At 43.3% G+C, this 23,388-nt stretch overlaps 1 protein-coding gene and 1 pseudogene across 3 annotated transcripts; one reads left to right on the top strand and one right to left on the bottom strand.

Annotated features, from left to right (window-relative positions):
* Positions 1-1,013: 1,013 nt before the first annotated feature.
* Positions 1,014-9,614, top strand: wipi2 (WD repeat domain, phosphoinositide interacting 2). Of its 3 annotated transcripts, none has more exons than XM_069701390.1 (12): positions 1,014-1,246; positions 2,179-2,261; positions 3,358-3,527; positions 4,479-4,575; positions 5,045-5,142; positions 5,382-5,474; positions 5,620-5,690; positions 5,867-5,974; positions 6,164-6,328; positions 7,364-7,471; positions 7,579-7,676; positions 8,179-9,614. In XM_069701390.1, exons 1-12 carry the CDS (start codon positions 1,173-1,175, stop codon positions 8,289-8,291), a joined length of 1,278 nt encoding a protein of 425 aa, XP_069557491.1. In that variant the 5' UTR covers positions 1,014-1,172; the 3' UTR covers positions 8,292-9,614. The 3 variants fall into 3 exon arrangements, with proteins under 3 accessions (XP_069557491.1, XP_069557490.1, XP_069557492.1); XM_069701389.1 differs by having other exon boundaries at positions 5,867-5,980; XM_069701391.1 differs by lacking the exon at positions 1,014-1,246 and adding an exon at positions 1,742-1,813 and having other exon boundaries at positions 5,867-5,980.
* Positions 9,615-11,020: 1,406 nt separating this feature from the next.
* Positions 11,021-23,299, bottom strand: LOC138622570 (myosin-16-like; annotated as a pseudogene).
* Between the last annotated feature and the right edge of the window lie 89 nt (positions 23,300-23,388).

Below are 23,388 nucleotides of genomic sequence, written 5' to 3'. Positions count from 1 at the left end.
ACATTTGTGATCTGCTGCAACCTCATGAACCCTCCAGACCCCTCAGGTCGTCTGGGACGGGTCTCCTTTCTGTTCCCAGAGTCAGAACTAAACATGGAGAAGCAGCATTCAGTTTTTATGTTCCACATATCTGGAACAAACTCCCAGAAAGCTGCAGGTCTGCTGAAACTCTCAGCTGCTTCAAATCAAGATTGAAGACTTTTCTGTTTGCTGCTGCCTTCAACTGAACCAGACTCAAGGATGTTGATCAATTTCCTGCATTTCTGCATTTTATTACTGTATTTTATTTCTTAAACTGCACTGCAACTTTTATTCTATTTTTTTTTTTAGCTTGTTTAATGTTTTAATGACTGTTTTTAATGTTTCGATCAATGTTCTTAATTGTTTTTAAATGTGCTTTTCCTTTGCCTGATGTTTTGATGCTTTAAATGGTTTTATGTGAAGCACTTTGAAATACCTTGTTGTTGAAATGTGCTCTACAAATAAACTTGCCTTGCCTATTATAACATGGTTTTCGTTTTTTGTTTTTTGTTTTTTTTGCATGGGATAAAGTCTTTGTCAACAAGTCGGAAGATCACATACGACTAAAAGACTATTTCTAATTGAGTGGTCAAGAGCTTTACAATCAAGATGACACATTTTTTTAATCGCTCCATTTTTATGCCAAATAAATAACTTTACGTTTAACACACTGATCAGGGCAGCACATTCAGTTTAGATGTCGTTTGCACATATTGACAGCAGGGTGCACTGGTGCATAATGTCATGTACAGTTACTGGACAGGAGACAGCAGGAGAGTGTTTGTTCCTGTTTTCAGCCGAGGCAAACAGAAATACTATTTACAGCTATATCGGATTATATATAAATATATATATATATATAATATATATATTGTTTACTATCATCAGGACTGTACCACTTTGGAAAAACTGCTCTGGCCCTTTAAAGGTGCTGCACGCGGTGTGCTTCGAGCATGCGCAGTGAGGGTGAGCAACAGCCCCCCCCCGCTCCCCTCCCCATATGAAACAACAACAACAATCTGTCCACCAGACTGAGGAGACACGGAGACACGGAGACATGGAGACATTGACTCCGTGAAGCTTTCCGGCCTTTTCGTAATCTCGCTGCTGTCAATCCAACCGCAGCTTTGTGTGTCGATGGTGCCGAGCTCATGAATTTGGCCAGTCAGAGCGGGGACGCCGGCGGAAGCCAGCTCCTCTTCGCCAACTTTAACCAGGACAACACGTAAGACAGGGCCCCGGAGGAGGGGAGAGAGAGGAGGAGGAGGAGGAGGGGGGGGGGGACAGTGTCCTCGGGGAGAGGGGGGAGGAGGGGGGTGGCAGTGTCCCGGGGATCCGATGGCCTGCGCTGACGAGCTAGCTGCTGTTAGCTAGCTATGTGCGGGCTCACAACAGTGGAGGAGGGAGGAGAGGGGGGGGGGGGGGGGCGAAATATCCTGGATGTGTTTTTGTCATATTATAAAAGTACTACCGGTACACGCCGGTTTCAACCACAGCTTTTATTTTATTTCTTTATTTTTTTATTTTTAGACGACATTAGCGTAGCTTTCTTAGCTAACGTGATGCTGGGTGGTCCGAAGCTAACTTTAGCATAACCCGTGTAAAGGTTGAGGTTCGTGTAACTCGTCACGTTTCACGACTCAAGTTTGTTGTGGTTCATTTGTTCTCATCTCGGACCGAAGTGAAATTGATTGTCTGGTTTAGACGCCGCGGTGTTAAATAGCTGGTCCTTTTTTATTTTAGGGACGTGGAGTTGGAGGACTGACGGATATTGTCCAAAGTCTCAAACTGGGTCAGTCTGTCTCTGTTTGACATGAGTTAGTGAGACATGTAGTCGAGTCCTTTTTTTTTTTTTTTTTTTTTTTTTTTAAACTCACGGTAGGTTTATTATTGCGTTGGATTTACTGCTGCTGACCACGGAGGCCTGGTGGAGGAGGAGGAGGAGCAGGAGGAGGAGGTGGTGGTGTTGGTGTTGCTGCAAAACAGCTGCAGTCCTGTGACCACCGTCACAAAAACCTGCTTACTGGATCCAGTGTGTGTGCATGGTGGAGGAGGGTGGAGGAGGGTGGAGAGGGTGGGGACCGAGATGTGTGTTGGACTGTCAAACATCAAGCTGATGCTAAAATGCTCTCATTTCTGGTTCTGGTATTTTAACAGGTCCTTAGCTGTTGGCACCAAACCGGGATACAAGTTTTTCTCCCTGTCCTCCGTGGACAAATTGGAGCAGATATATGAATGTAGTAAGTGTTGTATAAGCTCTGTTCTTGCTTTCCCGATGCCATCTACTACCCACTTGTGTGCACTCTTTCGCCGTCCAGAGAGTGAGCAGGCTGAAACGCACACGAATACCGCGCACAGTGAACATTAAAGCCGGTTGCTCTCCAAAACCAGTGACACTGCTCTTCATGGTATTGCTGGATGGTTTTTGAGTGACGACCGTGTATCATGCATGCCTGGATAAGGTATGGCATAATCACTGTCCCATTACAGCAATACTTTTTGCTTTAAATATTAATAACATCTGTCAGCACTTTTCTCACACTCCTGTACTTTAAAATTCAGTTTCCCCATTGTTATTGGATTTACATGAGGTATAGTACGATCTCTGCAACATCCTTAATCCTTATCCGTAAGCTAAAGTGTCTCTTTTTCTATACCATTCGATGTGAATAGCCAATGCAAAGTAGGTTGAAGGAGATTCAAGTTGTGTTGTCAGAGGAAGATGGGGGGGGGAAGTCTGGTATCTGCTGCTCAAACCATTCACCAAACATACAGTGTGCTTCAGGGCTGCAAATAACCATTATTTTCATTGTAGATTGATCTGTTGATTATCAATGATTGATCAATTATCTGTTTGGGCTTTAAAATAAAGACCAGTGTTTTTTAAAGCCCAAAGTGCAGCCTAAAGTGTCTTATTTGGTCCCGGCCAACAGTCCACAACCAAGACACATTCAGTCTCTTTTCATGAAGGTCTCAAAAGACCACAAAATACTCATATTGGTGAAGCTGGAATCAGAGAATTTTAGAATAATATTCTGCCGATCAACTAATTGTTGCAGCTCTACAAACATGTTTAGGAACGACAAATCTCAAGATGAAGGCTACAGCAGCATAATTCACTGCATCCATTCCTTCACAAATCAGCTCATTGGCTTCATGTGATTTCTGTGTTTTCCCTTCATTTGCACTGCGTCACATCACCATGTCTAATCTTTTCATCCAATAAATAATCAGAAAATGTCCCTGAGCAACCACTGCAAAGTAATGGGTTTTTTTTTGTCTACCTTTGTGTGTGTGTGTGTGTGTGTGTGTGTGTGTGTGTGTGTGTTGCTGCAGCTGACACGGAGGATGTGTGTATCGTGGAGCGTCTGTTCTCCAGCAGCCTGGTGGCCATCGTGAGCCTGAAGGCCCCCAGGAAGCTCAAAGTCTGTCACTTCAAGAAAGGAACTGAGATCTGCAACTACTCCTATTCAAACACCATACTGGCTGTCAAACTCAACAGACAGGTAGGATGACGAGGGGGGAAGAGTTCCTCCCTTAAATTACAATACACAGTATTCATGAAGCAACCAGGTGCTTGTATGTCTTGAAACAATGACTTCGCTGGATAATGAAACAGTACGAGGCGCAACCAGATGGTTCAGATGCTGTTCTTGATGCCCAAAAGAGGAGCACAGTGATGTGAACAGAGTTATGTCGCTTGATCAACATCAGCATGAGTTGCAGCTGTTTTTCTGATTACTGGTGTGCATTTGCAATTTCACCATGGACTTCAGCAGAGAGCGCACATACAATTTTGAGTCAAACTTGGAAAGTCAGCAATGGAGACCCTTGAAATGTTTCAGATATTATACAGCAGTGAGCCCGGTGAGATGTTTTGAGTGGTATTTGCATTAAAAGAGGGGCAGAACTTCACTGTCCAAGACCGAAGAAAGTGCATCAGGTCAGGAGCCCAAGCAGGTTTTTTGGTTTTTTTTGTTTTTTTTTAATCATTCGCAGGTTGTTCACTGTGAATTTGTCCCCCAGGATCCGAATGTCAACGCTGAGTTCCACTGCGATGTTCTGAGGTGTCCGAGGGAAAATACTGGCGTGATAGCAGATAGGTTCTCTCAGACACTCAGGTCTCTCACCCGCAGCAACCCGTAACTCTCTACCACCGCTAATCCACAGATTTGTCTCCCTGCAACTTCCCATTTCACACAAAATTGTCCGTTTGCTCGCTACTCAAGTTTCAGGTCCGAGGTGAAATTCCAAATGTGCACGTACCACAGTAATACAGGTCCTATATACAAGTTAATACATGATAATCAAGCAACGTGACTTGGAATACGTACTCACAGAAGTCACAGCTTCCATCGGCTCTATGCTCACTGTGCTGCGCTCAGTTAGAGCACGACAGGAACACGTCTATAACCTTGGTTTGCCAGCAGTGTTGATGTTCTGTGGTTCCTCTGCAGAGGCTGATAGTTTGTCTGGAGGAGTCGCTTTACATTCACAACATCCGAGACATGAAAGTGCTGCACACTATCAGAGAGACTCCACCCAACCCCTCAGGTGAGTCTGAAGACGTGACAAAAACAGTGTAAATGGAGATAATTTGAAGTGAAAATGTTCAAAAGAATGAAACTGAATGGGAAGGCGTGTTTTTTCTTGCATAGTGTATTTGCTCATGTTGAAACCAGGCATGCGACGTCTCAGTTTTTCAGGATTTCAGTTTCTCTTTCACTTTTGAGATTATTTTCAGCAGTGTTGTTTTCCAGCCTCTTCATCATCATCTCCATTTTGTCTGCTGCCTTCAACACTGAAAAACTGTTACTGTTGAGTTCTATGAAACCCACAGAACAAAGAAAAAAACCCACTCATGCTGTCAGAACTGTTATAAACACAGATTACTGCAGTCTCACAATGTTTCATGAGTCATTGTTTTAGTTTCAGTTGCGCTGACTGTCAGATTCAGATAAATGTGGTTCTGTTGTCTTTTGTTTCTCTGTCTTTGTTAAGTGGTTTGTGTTTGTTTCTCCAGGCTTGTGTGCCCTTTCCATCAGCAATGATAACTGTTATCTGGCGTACCCAGGCAGTGCTACGATAGGAGAAGTGCAGGTGTTTGACACAGTCAACCTGGTAGGTGAACACAGTAAAACCTTCTGCACTACACTGTCCTCACTTAATAATGCCTTTACGCGTATCCATATTTCATTACTTAGCACTCTTCTATCAGGGCACACAAACACTTGATGTATAGCTGAGGTCTGTTTCTTGTCGTACTTATTATTCAGTCAGCCAATGTGTCCGTCCATCAATCCTTCATGAATCATTGTGAAGTTCAGCGTCTCTCACCGTCGGCTCGTCTTGTTTTCCAGCGAGCCGCAAACATGATTCCAGCCCACGACAGCCCACTAGCGGCTCTGGCTTTCGACGCCAGCGGAACCAAGCTGGCCACGGCCTCAGAGAAGGTAGGGCAGCCACTGCGCAGCGTCTGCGCGGCTCGCTTCTGTGCGATCTTGTTTTCCGCCTGAGGAAATAGGGTTCCTTGTTTCTGCTTCTTTGTTCAAGCGTTGTAATTCCCCGTGTCTCTTGTGTTTTCCATTCCCTCCACAGGGCACGGTCATCCGTGTCTTCTCAATCCCGGAGGGACAGAAGCTCTTCGAGTTTCGGCGAGGAGTCAAGAGGTAGAAGACTTGATGATTGTTGAACCATAGTTCCGATTTTTCAGAGATGAAAGCGCTCTCACTGGGAGGGAACAGTAGCCGTCTTCATGAATAAAGCGTGCGTGTGTTTGTAGGTGGTGTACACTGGCATTCACCAGCTCCTCTGCAAACCTGTGTTTGTGTACTTCTTATCTTAGGTGTGTGAGCATCTGTTCGTTGGCGTTCAGTATGGAAGGCCTGTACCTTTCTGCCTCCAGCAACACAGAGACGGTCCACATCTTCAAATTAGAGACGCAGAAGGAGAAGTACGTGTACGTACCTCCCTTTGTTTAAAAAGGCTTCTTCTCTCCTACACGTTGACCTCCAGCAGAAACACGGGCGTCTCACATTCTGCCTCTGTGTGTGCGTGTGTGTGCGTGCGTGTGTGTGTGTGTGTGTGTGTGTGTGTGTGTGTGTGTGTGTGTGTGTGTGTGTGTGTGTGTGTGTGTGTTCAGGCCGGCGGAGGAGCCCACCACATGGGGAGGGTACCTGGGGAAGGTCCTGATGGCGTCCACCACCTACTTGCCTTCCCAGGTGACAGAAATGTTCACCCAGGGACGAGCCTTCGCCACCGTCCGTCTGCCCTTCTGCGGACACAAGAACATCTGCGCCTTAGCTGTGTGAGTACAGACGCACCGACAGACAGCGAATACAAATGTACACGCCAGAAAGAATTGTGACGAAATGACGAATGAAATCCGAACTAATCAGCTTGACTTAATGCCAGTCGGCTCTCTGGGTCAGACACTTCTTTGTTGCTTGGAATTAGCATCTGTTTAATAAGATTTATTGATTTTAACGTGTGATTTTGAAAGACTTATTAATCCTCCGTGATCGGGGTCTAAAATTAACACCAGCCTGGTGCCAAATGCCGGTAGACTTTCCGTTTGGCAAATTAATCTCGGATGGCTATTTGCATTAAATGCTCTTATGAAGAAACACCAGCTACTGACGTTTTCGGTTCTTCTTTCATGGTACTGTTCACCATACGGGACATGAAATACTTTGCTAAACTGTCACTTCCTGCAGGTCTGCAGCTAACCTGATGATTAAGTAGCTCGCAGGAGGAGGCCAGACTTCATGGACTGCATAGATGGTGATTGCGGTAGAGAGGGAGAAGTCTGATGATGAAGTTTAAGCAGCCGATGGGTCAACAAAGCCTTTACATTTACTTTACTACCTCAAGTGCATTTAATAGCAAATACCAAAGTGAAAGTTTGAGATCAACCCTTCTGGAGCTGTTTGCTGGCTTGAATTAATTAACTGTTGAACAATAAACTAATGAGTCAATTTGCCTCTAATTTTGTTCTGGCCTCTTCTTTAAGTTTGTATTTAACACAGTGCTTTATTAGCTCATATAATGTGCTGAAACAAATATATACCTTACACAAAAAGAGAGTTTTATTACTGGTAAAATATATGCTCGGTTCCTGGATTTAAAAAAAATCTATCGGTCCCCTTGGCTTGTGAGCCAAAAGATGAATTTCACACACTGGTTGTAATTGTCACATTACTGTTCCCTGTTTTTTTGTTCTTTTTTCTTTTTTTCTTCCAGTTTTGGTTTCTAATGAACACATCATTGAATATGACGCTGCTGTTCTCGACTTAATCATTAAATGTGTACTAAGACCTCCATTTGCTCTGTTTGAAATCAGGATTCAGAAGATTCCCAGGTTGTTGGTTGCAGCTGCTGATGGTTACCTGTATCTTTACAACCTGGATCCACAAGAGGGTGGGGAGTGCACACTTATGAAGCAGCACAGGTAACATACACAGTAACGACACACTGTCATCATGATGCACAGCTCAATACAAACGGGTATCTCGAGCTTCAGGCTGCATTCATGAGAGTTTCTGTCGCTGACTTCAGGTTAGACGGCAGTGCTGAGCCTCCCAACGAGATCCTTGAGCAGGGGACACATGATCGCCCACTTGTGGCCCAAACCTACAGTGCTGCTGTCACTAAAGGTAAGTTACACTTTACCTCGCAGGCCCTTAGTGTCTTCATAATGCTTTTAGAATGTCTCTTATTATAACTTAGGATAATAGACAAGGAACTTTCTGAAGAGAATGAAGTCATTGCAGGAGAAATGGATAAAGAGTTCTGAGACCGTTACGTATATTTAATGTGTTGACTTTACAAGGAAGCGGTGATTTCCAGAGGTATTTTTTAGCTGCATTTAAAGCCTTGTAAATATTAAGTTCTGGTTCATTTGTTACTGGAACCATTCAGCTGTATGCTTGTAATTATCCATGCTAGCACATGTTTGTGTTTTTTTTACCAGCATAATAACGATGTTTTCTCTCAGAAATGTCAGAGAAAATTGGGAGCAAATATTTTGATAAAGTGTCCCCATTTTTTTTACCGTCATGGTGTGATAAATAATAATAATAATGAAAAAAAAAACATTTAACGTCGTTTCAGAACCTAAGAGTTGTTTATTTCAATGTTTGAACTCGTGTTTCCTAGGTTACTGCGAAGAACAGGGGGCGGTGGGAGGGGCGGGGCTAGAAGACGACCTCAACGACTTGCGTTTAGAAGAAGAGAATGAGCAGCCGCCGCTCATCCTCGAAACTGACTGACTTAACGGACGGCCGTTCCCACCAATCAGAGGGCTCCTCTGGTGCTGCTACAAACATGTGACACGAGGGGGGCAGGGACAGGATCGACGATGGGGGCTGTTTTTAAACACTCGAGGTGTTCAGGAGCCTGTCTGTGAGTCTGTGTGTGCGTCTGTCTGTTCACATACATGTCTATCTCTTTCTTCCCTCCTCCCCTCCTTTGTTTCCTTCACCCTCCGTTTGGGCTGCGCAGGCCAAACTGAAGCTTTGCATGTACATGTGCCAACCGCTAAAAAACATGCTCCAATGTGATAAAACGCGCATCCGTGAGTGTTGAGTGCGCTCGACAAAATGTAGCCGCGTCTCCTCCTTAAGACATAAACACACAGGCGCAAGCACTGTGGGGAAAAGGACGTGATGGTGTAAGTGCCTCTCTGCCCCGGTGTCATGGTTTCTTCTGTCCGAGAGGGGGGCCTCTTTGCATTGGCTTAATAAAATCTATTTTCAGTTGTCGGATCTTATTGCAGGGTGTGTGCTATCTTTTCTGACCCGCTCCTCTCACACGCAGTCACACACTGTCCTGTGGCATCAGTCACGTTTACCCTAAAAGCAACGACGAGGCGGAGGTGTTTGCGAATCAGAGTGTGTTTGTGCGCTTGTGCCGAGACCTCATTTGCGTGTGCGTGTGCTGGCCATGCATATTAGCAACACATCTAGTAATTAGCCTCCACTTGTCTCCGCTCACTTTTTGCTCATCCAAACAGAGGCTCAGTGGACAACACCCCCTCCCCCCTCCCTCCCCTCTTCAGGCCTGCAGTCATTGGTTGATTTTACACTCTGATATTAATGATATTTAAAAAAAAGAAAATCGACATAAACTAATCATACCCAATGATGTGTCAAGCGTGTGAAAGCATCCATGGTGTTGTTGACGTGGTAATGTATCCATACATCGAAGACACGGGTGGTGAGGATCAGTTGAGAACGCAGCAGGCCTCCTCGTGCTCCTCATCCTTCTGTATCTCTACTCTGTACATTACTAGATGTGGCAAGATATCACTGTACCATAATGTCAGGTCATGACTTTACGCTCTGGGATAGCGGCTGTTTTGGCCATCGGGTGAACTGTGGATTGTAATTTGCTTGATGTGGAGGTCGGGCTGAGCCTCATCAACTGGTCCAGGATGCTGCATGATTCCCCGTTAATCCTTTTGGTGTCTGACGCCGCTAAACGAGGATTAGCCGTGGGATTTTGGAGTGTCAGGCATTTTCTAATGATTTTGTATAAAATGTGAAACATTCATCTGAAACTAAAATGAAAATAAATTCCATGTTGATGTATTATATAGGTGCCTTCTGTTCTTGTTACGCTGGTATTTTGCTTTTATTTTGAAAATCATTAGGGACAACTGAATGGGAGAGCAGTTACCCTGCATTACCAATGTGATCTTACCTTATACCAGATATACCAAATAGGGGACATTTTCAGATCATGATGTTGGAGCTTACAGTGATGCACAATAAGCAGCACTTCATTCATTTTTATACTTTTACTGACATTCAAAATGTAACAAACAAGCGCTTTGTCTGTACCAATATATTTTTGTGAATGAATGACTCACTCCTTTGACAGGCAGGTCAAAGCACCCGAGTGACACTGTAATCTTCACACTTGTCATTGCCTTGCAGTAGTTTGCTTAATTGCATATTTGTTCAGTAATATATATGCCTTTGATGATACCTGATTAAAAACATGAAATTATTATATTTTTTTTGCCACTTCCACTTCACCTTTTAAGTTGATACTGTTAGCAAAGAGTTGAGATGTCTATTAAGTCACTCAGCTGATGCAGAGTAACATTAGTCCTCATTTATGTGTTTCTGGCGATCAGCAGCCAAATGCAAGTCCAATACGCACTCTCATTTTTACAGATTTTACCGTCTACCAACGTCAGAGGGAAATATCTGTCTCTCTATGTTCCGCTATATTGGTCAGCTTCATCTATCTGCTGTCTGTGGCTTCCTCACTGAAAAGCACGACTGTTAATAGCAGCAAGACGGAACTAAAACAGTTCACCTGCAGACACTAAAACTCTCCTTAAAACTGAGGGAAACTGGGATTGATAGTTCTTTGTGGGTTCATGACCTGCTTCACATTACACATACAAATTAGATTTATTGCCAGTAAAGAAATATTAATTGTTGCAGCTTTAATGCAATATTGATACCTCTCTGCAGGTATCAATCCTCTACCTCTGTCCTACAATGATAAACGACTCTGCCACTGGCTTCTTTGCAGTTTATTAAGACTGCAACCGGACACACACATACACGCAGGAGCGACACGCACCGGTGGGCTCTCGATCGTTGACGTGAGAACACGGCTTCACCCGCTCATCCCTCCAGTGCAAAGACAGAAACAGTGAGATGATACAAGGCACAGACTCCTATATACACACAATACAGGCACATTGGAAAAATCCATTCACACATTACTAATAAACAAAATATGAACCTTACAGAGCTGTTGGAGCAAAGGTCCAACGCAAGCAACAACACATAATAGTACCTGCAGGCACGTACTGTACATTTAAGACTACCTTAGCGTGCAGGCTATAACTGACTGGCACAGATTAAGTGACCACCCCTAAGACGACTGATTAAGACGGTCGGTGATGTTATAGACTCCTTTAATTATTTAAGACTTTAAAGAGCTCCGTCTGGGCCCTTCTAAGACTTTCTTCTGGTTGTCTCAGCTCATACTGGCTCTGTCCAGCGTCCTCCACAGGGCTGAGTGGGTGTGTGTCACTGCGGGAAAGACAAAACAGACCGTTTCAAAGTGTACACTCAGATGGATGCTCTTCCTTCTGTGTGTGTGCTTTCCCCTCTAGCCTTCCTGTCCTCCGCTGGAAGGCTTGGTGACCTGGACTATCTATTGTGACACACAAATAGTAACAGACGTAATAACTTTAAGTTCAGCATGTGCTTTAATATTTCTGCCTTCGAGTGACGTATTGTTGGGTTTCACTGGGCTTTAATAAGGATTCATTAACATCATTAAAAGTGGCTCATAATTATTCAGTTACTCTTCTTTTCAGTTTCTGGTAAAAAGTGGTTTAGCTCAGTTTATGATTGGGTATTTTACAATGACTGAGAAACGTAGTCTAGAACACATAAAGCATCAGATTGTTGTTTGTTTTTTTTGTACAAATTGAACAAGCAGACTATAATGTGTCAATATAGGGACCATTAGAAGTGCTGGTTGGTGGATTTAGTTTCTTTCAGAGTGAGCCAGGTTATCTGTTTCCCTGCTTCGAACCTGCTGCTGTAACTAATTAACTAAAGATTTGAGATTTGTATAAAAGTTCCCATCCAACTATGCAAATCCTATCCTCCTTTAAGAAATGTTTTTGAACCTTTTCCTTTTTAAAACTAGGCCAAAAATAGGAAGACATAAAAAAAAAATAATAATAATTTTAGGACTCACAGCATCTTCTATCTGTCGTTTGTAGGACTTGAGCTTGTTCTGGAGTTTCTCCACCAGCTCCTGCATGCGCTGATTGGTCTTGTGGTCCTCCTCCGTCTGGAAGATCAGCAGGTTTTTCACCGTCTGCACACGGCGCTTCTGCTCCTGGTCCAGCTCGTTCTCCAGCTTCTTGATCTGGTCGCAGTTTAGGGGAGGAATTGACATGATGTGTGGATGAGAGGACTGAGCCGGGTGTAGTAACTGTATAGGTGTGTAACCTGTTTAAGGTAAGGCTAGTGGCCACCATCCCTCAATAAATTCAGCTCCTCACCCCGGTTTCCAGTTTCTGGATGGTGTGTTTGCTGGCCTTCAGAGCCTGCTGCTCGGCCTCCTCCAGCTTCAGTGTGGTTCTTCTTCACCTTCTCCGGGTGGGAGCACCGGTCCTGCTCCTGCCGAAGCTCCTCACAGAGTCTGGAGGCCGACACACATTTCACTTTGAACTCAACACAAATCTGACCAGTGTAACAGAATGATTGGCGACAAGGAGCATGAGTACTCATTTGTATTCATAAAATAATTTTTGTTTGATTTATTTCATAGCTCCAAAATGACATTTTTGGTTACTCACATCAGTCACAGCCTTCTTGGCTCTTATCAGCGGACCGAAACTCTGAGACCAGCTCTTCATTCTCACTGGACAGTCGAGCGAGGTCAGCCTCCAGTTTTCTCTTCAGGATGGTCAGGCTTTGGTTCTACAGCTTGAAAAAAAAAAAGACAGCAGCAACAAGTCAGCATTGAGCTGACATCCTTGGTGCATCAGTTCTTTGCTTAAACAAATGCCCACTGGTCTACATGCATTTATGGGACTTCCTGGGCTTCCTATGCAGTCACCGTCCAGCATTGTGATCTCACTGAACCTCTCTGTGGTGTCCACCAGTTCCTGCTCGATTTGTTTGCGAGCTCTCTTGGACGTTTCCCGGCCTCCTCTCAGCTCCTCCATCTCGCCTTGCATGAGGCACAAATGGCGCTCCAGCAGGCTGTACTTCTCCCTCAGCTCATCGTGCTGACGGGCGTCCTCATCCATCTGCACCTGCAGATCCTGGAAGAAGGGTGGGACACAAGAATTCATGCTGTCGTATTTCTCAGCAGTTCCATATTCTGCCTCTAGGACGCAGATCAAACAGAAAAATCATACTTTGATCTGCTGCTGCAGCTTCTTGAGGGTTTTGACCAGCTCGACATTGTTCCTGTTAGCGTGCTCCGGCTGAATCTCCATCTCATTCAAGTCACCCTCCATCTTCTTCATCCTCAGAGCGTGGGCTCGACCTTTGGCCTCTGCAGCGATTCAACTGCACGAGCATGGTTCTTCATAGATACCACAAACAACACAGCTTGATCTTAAGGACTTTGTTGTTAGAGTTGAAGGTGGCACTTACAAATTCCCTTATTGTTGAAAATGGTGTACTGTCAATACAACTTTTAATGAAATTATACTTCAATAGTTGTTTATAGAATGAATGATTTACATTAAAATGAAGCAAGAGGTGAGAACCAAAAACAGGGATAAATATATTACTGAAAAAAGCGTTAAATAGTTAATGGCATGAAAAAACATTCACACTCATATCTCTTTATAGGGATTTAATCTCTAAACAATGGCAGCACCAATATGGAAGTTGGAAGATGTGTTTGTAATCATAAATCAGCTTCTTTATAGTTATGAAAATGAAATAATTTTGAAATCAATGAGTGCATCATTTCTCTGTCATGCGTGTTCACACACACACACACACACACACACACACACACACACACAAAAAACAACACTATTTCACACCCGAAACCCGAAACTAAAGCAAAAGTCCCCTGTTTGCTCCCAGCATTCAATTTTACCAATCAAATCCATCTTTAGCTGTTTAGTAGATGACCTTCTGTGTTTAGATGTGACTGCCAAACATTAGAAAAATGAAAAATGCCCTCACAGTTTTCTGGTACTGTTCGACAGTCAAAAAGTCACAGAAGCCCAGATCTTTTTGCAACAAAAGAAACTTTTTTGCACCTCCAGTGACGTTTCGGTCTTCTCCAGAGCCATCTGAAGCTCTTTTTTTCTCCACTTCCAGCTTCTTCTTGGCCTTCTGTGGCCTCCTTCCCCGAGCTGGTCAACCAACTCTTTGATCTCCTCTCAGAGGAGAGGATACATGATCAAGATAAGATCGGCCGCCAGCTTGTTGAAGACACGGTGCTTCCTATCGAGAGCTGCTGCTGTGTTGGGCTCGTCATACAAACACTAGTCATACAAACACAGACATAAGCAGAAAAAAACTTTAGACACATCTACAAAAATAATTTTTTTTGATTGGCTGGTGCCTTTGTAGAGTCCAGCTTAGTCAGGTTAATTTCTACTTATAAATAGGTGCTGATATATTGATACAGGACAAAACCAACAAAAAAACAATTAATATAGTAGGACATTAGTTCTGCATACTCTCATACAAAAGCTGTGAGTCTATCAACGAATACAGAATTGGTTGGTTTCCAAGTGAAGCATAAAGCATCCTCATATTTTTTTTTGAGTTTACTGACAATGGCCTGTAGCAGCAACCTTTCCATGGCCAGGCAGCCTGAGAGGTTACAGGACAATAGAACAGTTTGCCAATAGCATACAAAAGCCCAATTTTACCTTTGATGATTTTATATCATCAGGAAAGAACACCAAGCTACAGTGGTAGAGCTAAAAAAAACAACAACATTATTATCTAACCCATGACTGGTTTAATGTCAGGTTAAAATACAGCTGCAGGTTACAGGTTCACACATGCTAAAATTTACAGCTGCTCACTAACAGCAAGAACCTTTGAGAAGTCCTTTCGGGCTCTTAACTTTTGATTGACCTTTTGTTTTTACAGCTAAATGACCAAATCAAATTAAAAAATAAATGAATAGTGCTGCGATTACAGAACTATGAGAGCATACACTTTGATGGCAGTTGAAACCCAAACTCAGTTTTACAAACTGAGTTACAGACGCTCATTTGTCTGTCTCTGTATATGCACCTTCTCCAGGTCGATGGTGAGGTCCTCCACCTCCCCCTGCAGCCTCTGCTTGACCTTCTCCAGGCTGGCAGCTCTGGCTTGGGCCGCCTCTGCTGCCTCCTCAGCCTCCTGGAGACGCACAGCAAGTTTGCGCCTGGTAGAGAGTGGGAGGAGAGAGAGAGAGAGAGAGAGAGAGAGAGAGAGACAGAGACAAGACCGTGGGATTAAATTAAAAAGTATAAAGACTATCGCCACTATGATTCACTTAAAAAACTGATTTTTGAGCAGCAGTAGATTGAGTATTTTAGAACTTCTATTTACTTGGTCTCCTCAAGCTCCTCGGTGCGGTGGATGGCGTCCGTCTGATACTTGCTCCTCCAGGAGGTGACGTCGGCATTGAGTTTAGACACGGGGCGCTGGAGCTCCCTGCGGGCTTCAGACTCCTCCAGCTGCTCCTTCAGGAGGGGGAGGTCATGGCGGGCGTTGGCCAGGGCCACCACTGCTGTGTTACAGCCCTGCAGAGAGAGGGGGGGGAGGCCACAGGTTTGATCTTTATTAGAGATCCAATCATGATTTAAAAGCAACAAAAGGAAGCTTACAGAGACAAAAAAGGACAGTAAGAAGAAGTTAATTTGCTTCAACCAGGTGGAAAATGTTTTCAGGTAAACTTAATGCACGGTGCTTTGGTCCAGCACAACAAACTTGCAAGGAACTAGAGATTGACACTGTAATGTTTAGATAGTACACATTCCTTCTCTTTATTAAAGGTGAAACAGACAGAACTGGATACCTGGGCTGGCAGTGTGCGTCTGTGGTGCTACTTACCTTGTTCTCCTCGTCCACCTGTCGCTTGAGCTTGTCGATCTGCGAGGTGAGCGAAGCCTTCAGCCTAGTCACCTGGGTCAGCTTACTCTGCACGTCCTCCAGCTCCCTGCTCAGATTATTCATTATTCTCTGCTACACACATACACACACGTATATAAAAGGACAGAGGATCAAACCAAACCGCACACAGACCTACAAACTGCAGTGTTTCTGTGTGTGTGTGTGTGTGTGTGTGTGTGTGTGTGTGTGTGTGTGTGTGTGTGTGTGTGTGTGTGTGTGTGTGTGTGTGTGTGTGTGTGTGTGTGTGTGCGCGCGCGCGTGTGTGTTTATTCAGCTCAGATTCATGCAGACAAACAAAACAATACTTGATGTCTTTCTGTGAAGGTTAAAGGTCACCTCATTCACTTGGGTGTTGAGCTTGCTGTTGCTCTTGGTTAGATGGTTAACTTTGTCCTCTTCAGTTTGGAGATCCTCCAGGGTTTTCTGTTCAAAATATAAGAAACATATAACTTTGTCACTGTTAAACTCATAAAAAATATGTTTTTAAATGTGCAAATGTGCATGTGTGTGTTTGTCTACCTGTTGCAGTTCCTCTAGGACCCTCTTTTCTTTCTGCAGCTTGGCAATATGGTCATCTCTCTGACTCAGGTCACCTGTCAGAGTCCGCACCTTGAAATCCAGACCCTAAACACACCATTGAAGAAGAAATGAGTGGTAACCTTTAATTATGTGTCTGGCTTCAAGTCTGTTAATCCAGGTGTCTGGAACCAGAAAATACTAAGATTTTAATCCATTTCCTTCCCCCTCAACCTGTTTCTCCTTCTCCGTCTTGGCCAGCGTCAACTCCAGAGCCTCCAGGTCTCTCTTTAGCTCAGTCAGTTCCCCCTCCAGCTTCCTTCTCTGGCTGTGGAGAGAGGCCGCGTTGCCTTCTTCTTCCTCCAGCCGCTCACACAGATCTTAAATTCCTATTTATTGCAGTCGACAAAAAAGAGGTTTCCAAGACATAAAACTCTCCATGAAATCATGGATTCTTCATGAGTACTTTTGATAGTTGAATTAACCGTACTTATCTAGTTGAGTACCATTTTGAATGCAGGACTTCTAGTTGTAATTGAATATTTTTTCAGTGTGTTACTGCCACTTAACCCTCCCATTGTCCTAGGGTCAAAATGACCCGCAGCTGTGTTCAACCAAGTTTTATTTTATTTTTACATTTTTGGGGATCATTGGTGACAAGGAGGCTGTGAGGGTTTCTTTAAAGAAACAGCCTCCTATAAGAAACAGCCTCCTATAAAAATAAAAAATAAAAAATATTAAAATAAAATAAAATAAAATAGAACTTGGTTGAACACAGCTGCGGGTCATTTTGACCCTAGGACAACGGGCGGGTTAAATAAAAGATCTGAGTACTCCCTCCACCACTGACAATGTTAATGTTGAAAACATTTCGCCTTTTGCTTGTTTGTCGCTGCGTTACTACAATTTCACTAAAATTGCATAAAGTGTGAAATAACTTTCAGTTAATGAATGACATACCTGGACTGACTCCTCCAGATGAACCTTTTGGTGCATCAGCTGAGTGCAGCGCTCCTCAGCATCACCCAGCGTGTCCTGCTCCTGTTGGGAGACAAAGTCACAAGAGAGACAATGAGTTGAAGAATGAAAAGAGTGAGTAGAGGATTTTGCTGCAACTATACAAAGAAAGGTACACCTCTGACTTTGGCTTAAGAATAGTTTTATCTGCACTTTCAGGAAGATGGTGCATCATTACAGGCCGACTGGTGCAGGATCAAGTGGTTATCTGTCACACCTTTATAACACAGAGATACAGCATTTGATCATCATTACCAAGAATTTTATTTGAAGAATATCTTGTAAAATATTTCACCAACATCTCAAAAAAAAATATCTTTGGTAAGATCACACTCCGATTTTGCCCACTAACCTGACTTCTTGAACTCATTAGGGACAATGCAGTGGACAAAGTGGGGAGCATTGCTTCGCACGGAGCTCATCAGCTTGTTAAGTTGTTCCTGTGGTGCATTAACGGTGTCCTGTGAGATTTGCATTACTGTAATACTACAAGATTTGTTATGCAATTTATATGATTCCTGGGTCTTTTATTAGTGTCTGTTACTTTAAGAGATAGTGTTTGAAGATGTGCATGTGCTCTTGTGTGCATATGTGTGTGTATGTGTCCCTGTGTGTCTGTGTGAGTTACCCTGTAGAAGTTAGAGACGGTTTGGAAGGAAGAGCCTTTCTTCTGTTTCTTGGTTCCCACAGCAGCCTCCTCCTCTTTGAAGAGTAGGGCCAGCAGGTGCATGGAGGACTTCTGGAAGAGTCCCATCACCGTCTCATTCAGAGGGTCTTTGTTCTTCTCCAGCTAGCCCAGTTGTAGCCCACCTGGAAGAACTACAAACAGCTTAACTGCACCCAGGCTCACAAGTTCTCCTACACATTCAGAGTTATTAGTGACTTTATTGAGAGAGGTGGATGGAGCTGGACAACCATTTTAAACACAAATATATTTGTCTCCATCACTATGGAAGTGTTTTTTGTATCGACCTGCCTCTAACACAGGATAAATTCCCACAGTAATGAAGTACTCACAGTGCTGGCATAGTGCACTGGTTACCTAACCTAACCTAACCTAACCTAACCTAACCTAACCTAACCTAGTTCAAAGTTGCCCTCAGCTCCTTTCTTCCCTCCTTTTGGCTTGAGGAAGTTGGAGGACTTGCCCAAGTGGTTGTCAAACAGAGCTGCTTTGAAGGTCGCATCTGTTGCCTTTGGAAAGACATACTGCTCCTCCAGGATGGACAAAATCCCCATCTGCTGGAGAGGGGACAGAGGCATTAAGGTTGAAAGAATGAGCCTTGAAATTTATGCTTAACATTTGCGAGTGTGTGTGTGTGTGTGTGTGTGTGTGTGTGTGTGTGTGTGTGTGTGTGTGTGTGTGTGTGTGTGTGTGTGTGTGTGTGTGTGTGTGTGTGTGTGTGTGTGTGTGTGTGTGTGTGTGTGTGTGTGTGTGTGTGTGTGTTACCTTCTCCAGCAGGTCGATGCAGGCCTGCAGGTCCAGGCCAAAGTCATTGAAGACCCAGTCGATTCCCTCTGTCCTGTTTCAGCACGAACATGTGGTGGTTAAAGAACTGCTGAAGCTTCTCGTTGGTGAAGTTGATGCACAGCTGTTCAAAGCTGTTGAACTGCAGACAGAGGAGGATCATGTGAGGTAAAACGATGAGATCATAATGTCGTAGACAAAACATGATCGAATCTTACAGTTAATTCTCACATCAACGATCTCAAAGCCGGCAATGTCCAACACTCCTATGAAGTACTGCCGCTGCATTTAGGTGTCCAGCATCTTATTGATGTCGGTCACCATCCACTTGAACATGCGGTCATAGATGGCTTTTACCAGAGCACGGATGGAGTAGACACACTGGTCCTGGTTCTGACCTGAAATTGCAAGTTCAAATCCTGTGTAGCTGATCTTTAAAAGGTTGGTGAGTGCATTATTATCTTCGTTAAATGATCAGTATTTACAAGCCTTGAAATAATGTCTTTGCAATACCTTTGGTCACAAATTCATTGCCGACCTTGACACGGGGCCGTGTCATGCCCTTCTGCAGCTCCCCAGAGATGATGGCTGTGAAGTGGGCGACTTTGTCAGCCACTTTAGGAAGGACAAGAGACAAAGAGTTCATGAAATTATTCTAATAATGTCTTGTAACATGTTAAAAAATAGGTAACAGATGAGATAGTAGTTAATGAAAGTAAAGGAAAATATACAGACAAAAAAAATATGAGCTGGGACACCCGAATAAAAGGGTCGGCTTCAAGAGAACTGTGAACAGAGCAGAAGAGAGGTCAAAAGAAGAGATCAAGGCAAGATGGACAGACTAGAGAGAACGAGGCAGGCTTTGTATACCCTCAGTGGAGTCCACATCAGCCTGCTCCTCTCTCGACTTCTGTTTGAACTTCATGTTTCCAAAGTGCATTATGCCTCCAGTCAGCTTGTACACGCTCATCTTCTCCTCAAGAGTGAAGCCCAAGACATCAAAAACTTCCTGTGGACAGACAAGAATAGAAAGAGAGAGGGAGAGAGGACCGTACAGAAGACATCAGTGCTGCACAGTAGAGTTACACAAAAGGATGCAGCAGCATTATCAACAGGCAAATGTATTGACATAACCAAGCGTCATATTAGGCACGCAAAGAAGTAATTTAGTTTTTATTCTAGATTTCAAATCAAAGCTCTGCACAAGTCACTCAGCACACAGAAAAGCTCTGAATCCAAATGTGAGAGTGAACAAATGTTGACTGACATCGGTGAGCAGCAGCTCCTCGCTGTCGTCCACGTTGTCCACCACAGTGACACCCTGACACACCCACACATACTGTTTGGGGTCTGTGCTCAGCAGCAGCGCCTCTGGGAAACACACAACTACACCGTTTCATAGATCATGTATAAACTCAAGTAGCTCTTTATCAACATTATGTTCAACATGTGTTCATCTGAACTGTTTTTCATGAATACTATTCAACTTCACTATTTGCACATTTCAATATGTTTTCTCTCAGCTGAACTGTTAATATTAAATTTAGGTTTGTAATGCTTTATTTACACAACTAGTGGCAGAACCAGACATACTTGTTATTTTTTCAACTTTACATCCATGACTTTTAGGTATCTTAATCAGTTGTTGACTACTTCACAATTTTTCAGTTGCTTTTAGTGGACTATTGCAGGTTCCCTATTTAGTTTACTGTTTTATTTGTTATCAGCTTTTTTGCCATTTTTCATAATCTTCAGCTAATTGATTATTGTAACAGTTTATCCATAGTATTTTTGGCTAGATTCATGTTTTTGTCTTTCAACTATTTATCCTCCACATTTGGTAAACATTCTCAGCTGTTTATATCAATACTATCCATCTCGGTCATTTATCCCCAACTTTTAGTTTCCTCATCATGTATTCATACTCTGAGCTAACTTCTTTACTCGCATCCAGACTACTTTCCAGGGACTCTTAATCACACAATAAGTGATGTTCAGGTATTACATCTTATAGGCTACAGTATGTGTAATTTTAAATAAAAGCTTTATTCCCTCAAATTAGTTGTGCTTTTAAAGGAGCAGTGTGATAGGATTTCTCCCAACAAATCCCCCTAAATGCTCACACTGAGCCATTAACACAATTTTATAAAGTTGATAGTAAAACAACTGACATCTCCAGCAATGAAAAAAAATCTCTAGTTTGTCATTTCTACTTCCATTCATTTAAAGTCCAGTCAACAGCTTCATCTGTCTCGCCTATGAGTTCTGGCTTCCTTCCAGACAGCAGTTGGTAGAATATGTGATATCCTCTCTATTATTTTACCAAGATCCCCTGATAATGCCCCAACAGTGCCCAAAGTAATAAAAGAACAAAATCCACTCAGATTTCAATGTCGGCACTAGCCAGTTTAGCTGTTGGCCCAACATGGATACGGATGAACTTCCCCTGAAACAAAAATGTAATATTTGTACAGAGGACAATTTGCATTTCATTGTTAAAGTAGAACAAATATTTCCATATCTGTTCCTACAAAACGTGAGGAGTTGTTGTTCCTGATGGTCTTGGCGTTGCCGAATGCCTCCAGCACCGGGTTAGTCTGAATGATCTGGTCCTCCATAGAGCCCTGAGAAGAGAAGAAGATAAGACATGACCAGATAAATTATTTACAACAATAAGACAACAAATTGAATCATGTCTATCCACAAACAGACACTTGCTTTGGAGTCTGAGGCTTTGCTCCCAGATGCTCCAACACTGGCGAAGTACTGGATAACCTTCTGAGTGTTTTCAGTCTTGCCAGCACCGGATTCTCCACTGTTGGAAAAGTACCAGAAACAAATAAGTTAATAACAGTAAGACGTGCATGTTATACATGACATGAAACGAAAAAATCACGTTGTCCTCATGTGATCAGCATGGACTGGTTCTCATGCTCTGCGATGGCAGGACATGGAGACAGAAACAGAGAGAGGGTGAGAGAGATGAGAATAATTGCTGCTGATTTCCCTCAGAGCAGATCAGAGGACTGTTAATGTTCTCTGTCAGCACTATGAACAACACAGACAGCTGTCCACTCTCCCCCGATGCCATAGTGGCTTCAAAGTATTCCTCTGCTCCCTGAACAAATCATCACAAGCCGCACTGATTACACACACGTATAACTGTGTGACGACTTTTAAGCAACTCGTCCCCTGGGTGTTACGCCAGATCACCACATACCACTTGCGTGCTTACGTCTCCTCTTTGCCAACTTCACCCCCCCTCTCCCCACCCCTCAAAAACCTCTGACAGATTTAAATCTCCTCCTTCCCTCTGCTCTCCAAAGCCCCTTCCTCCTAATCATCCATCCATAGCGCTTTTATCCGCAACGCTGCATCCCTGTCTCCTCACCCGTCATCATGTCGTGGTCGGCGTTGTCAGAGATGGAGAAGAGGCGAGGAGGAACTTTGTTGCGTTTCTTCTCCTTGTATATCTGGGCCACCCTGGCGCCATAGATAGAAAGCCATTTGTACAGGTCGTCACACAGAAGAGGCCTGAGTAGATCTGGGAGAGGGAGGAAACAAACAAGAAGAGGTTTGAGGGTTGCTTGGGAAAATTTCCAGTTTCCAATATGGACAAAAAGTTTGCTCACAGGCACCTTTACACAGCACTACTGTCTCTAGCCTCTATTTTATTGTATTGAAAAGACAAAAAGCTCATAGTTTTATATCTAAATATGAGAATCTCTAATACAGCTTACTTTGGAGATAAATTTGTATTTATCATTTTCCATTTTAAACCAGCCTAAAGGTTTGGAATACTTCTTCAGTTACTGATCTACATTTCTCAGAATGCTTTTCACTGATTTAGCATTTGATCTCCATGTAGATGGGGCACATTTAATGAGTAGATTGTTTATCAAAATGATCAAAATCAAAGCAACAGATACCCTGACTTTTAGCCCCTGTTAAATATTAGATCCTACATTTCCCATAATGCACCTGATAACATTTTCAATGAGTTTGTAATGCAGTTTTCTTTATAAATTTTGTCTCCAAATCCAAGCTGACATAACCCAGATCACATCATCAGAGCATTTTTTTCAGACTTGGCAAATCTCCTCTGGAGTCATAGATAACATTATTGAACTGTTTTCACAGATTTTTCCGTGTTTGGCAGCTTACATAGATCCTCATGCTGACGTAACGACTGCACAGGTTCTCCAATACACTGGCTTCTTTGAGGAAGGTGAGGTTGGACATGTCAATGGCTTGGAAGAACTTGGGAGGATTCATCTGCTGGACGTCATCCTTCTTCACGGTTACCGTCTGATCGGAGAAGACAGTGATCAAACTGAGATTATTTACATTATTCTTAACATAAACTGACATTCACATCAGAAATGTCAAAGTATCCTGAATCTTCAAAACAAAATAGCATCATTGTTTGTCTTACAGTGTTCTTGGTGGTCTTGATGGTGACTTTGTCCCCATCTTCAGACTCAATGTCCCCAGCAACAAAAGCCTCCTTGTCATCTTTGACCCAGCAGGAGCGCTTGATGTCGTATGGTTTATTTGCAGCGTCCAGGCGCTCCTTCTCTGTGGGAACCAGGAGCGGCATGGGGTCCACATCGTCCCCACAGTCCCCTTTATACCCACCAGCCATGGCTGCTGCTGCTGCTGCCACCAACAAACATAAACCAAGTGATTGACCTGCTCACACACCAACTGGCTGCTGAAGAGAGATGCTGAGAA

This window comes from Brachyistius frenatus, unplaced genomic scaffold, assembly GCF_029030835.1.
Source record: "Brachyistius frenatus isolate BFR_SWC_R1_liver_20210118 unplaced genomic scaffold, ASM2903083v1 Contig_36, whole genome shotgun sequence".
Classification (NCBI taxonomy): Eukaryota; Metazoa; Chordata; class Actinopteri; family Embiotocidae; genus Brachyistius; species Brachyistius frenatus.
Note: the sequence above shows the minus strand (reverse complement) of the source record. Positions and strands in the feature narration are given on the sequence as shown.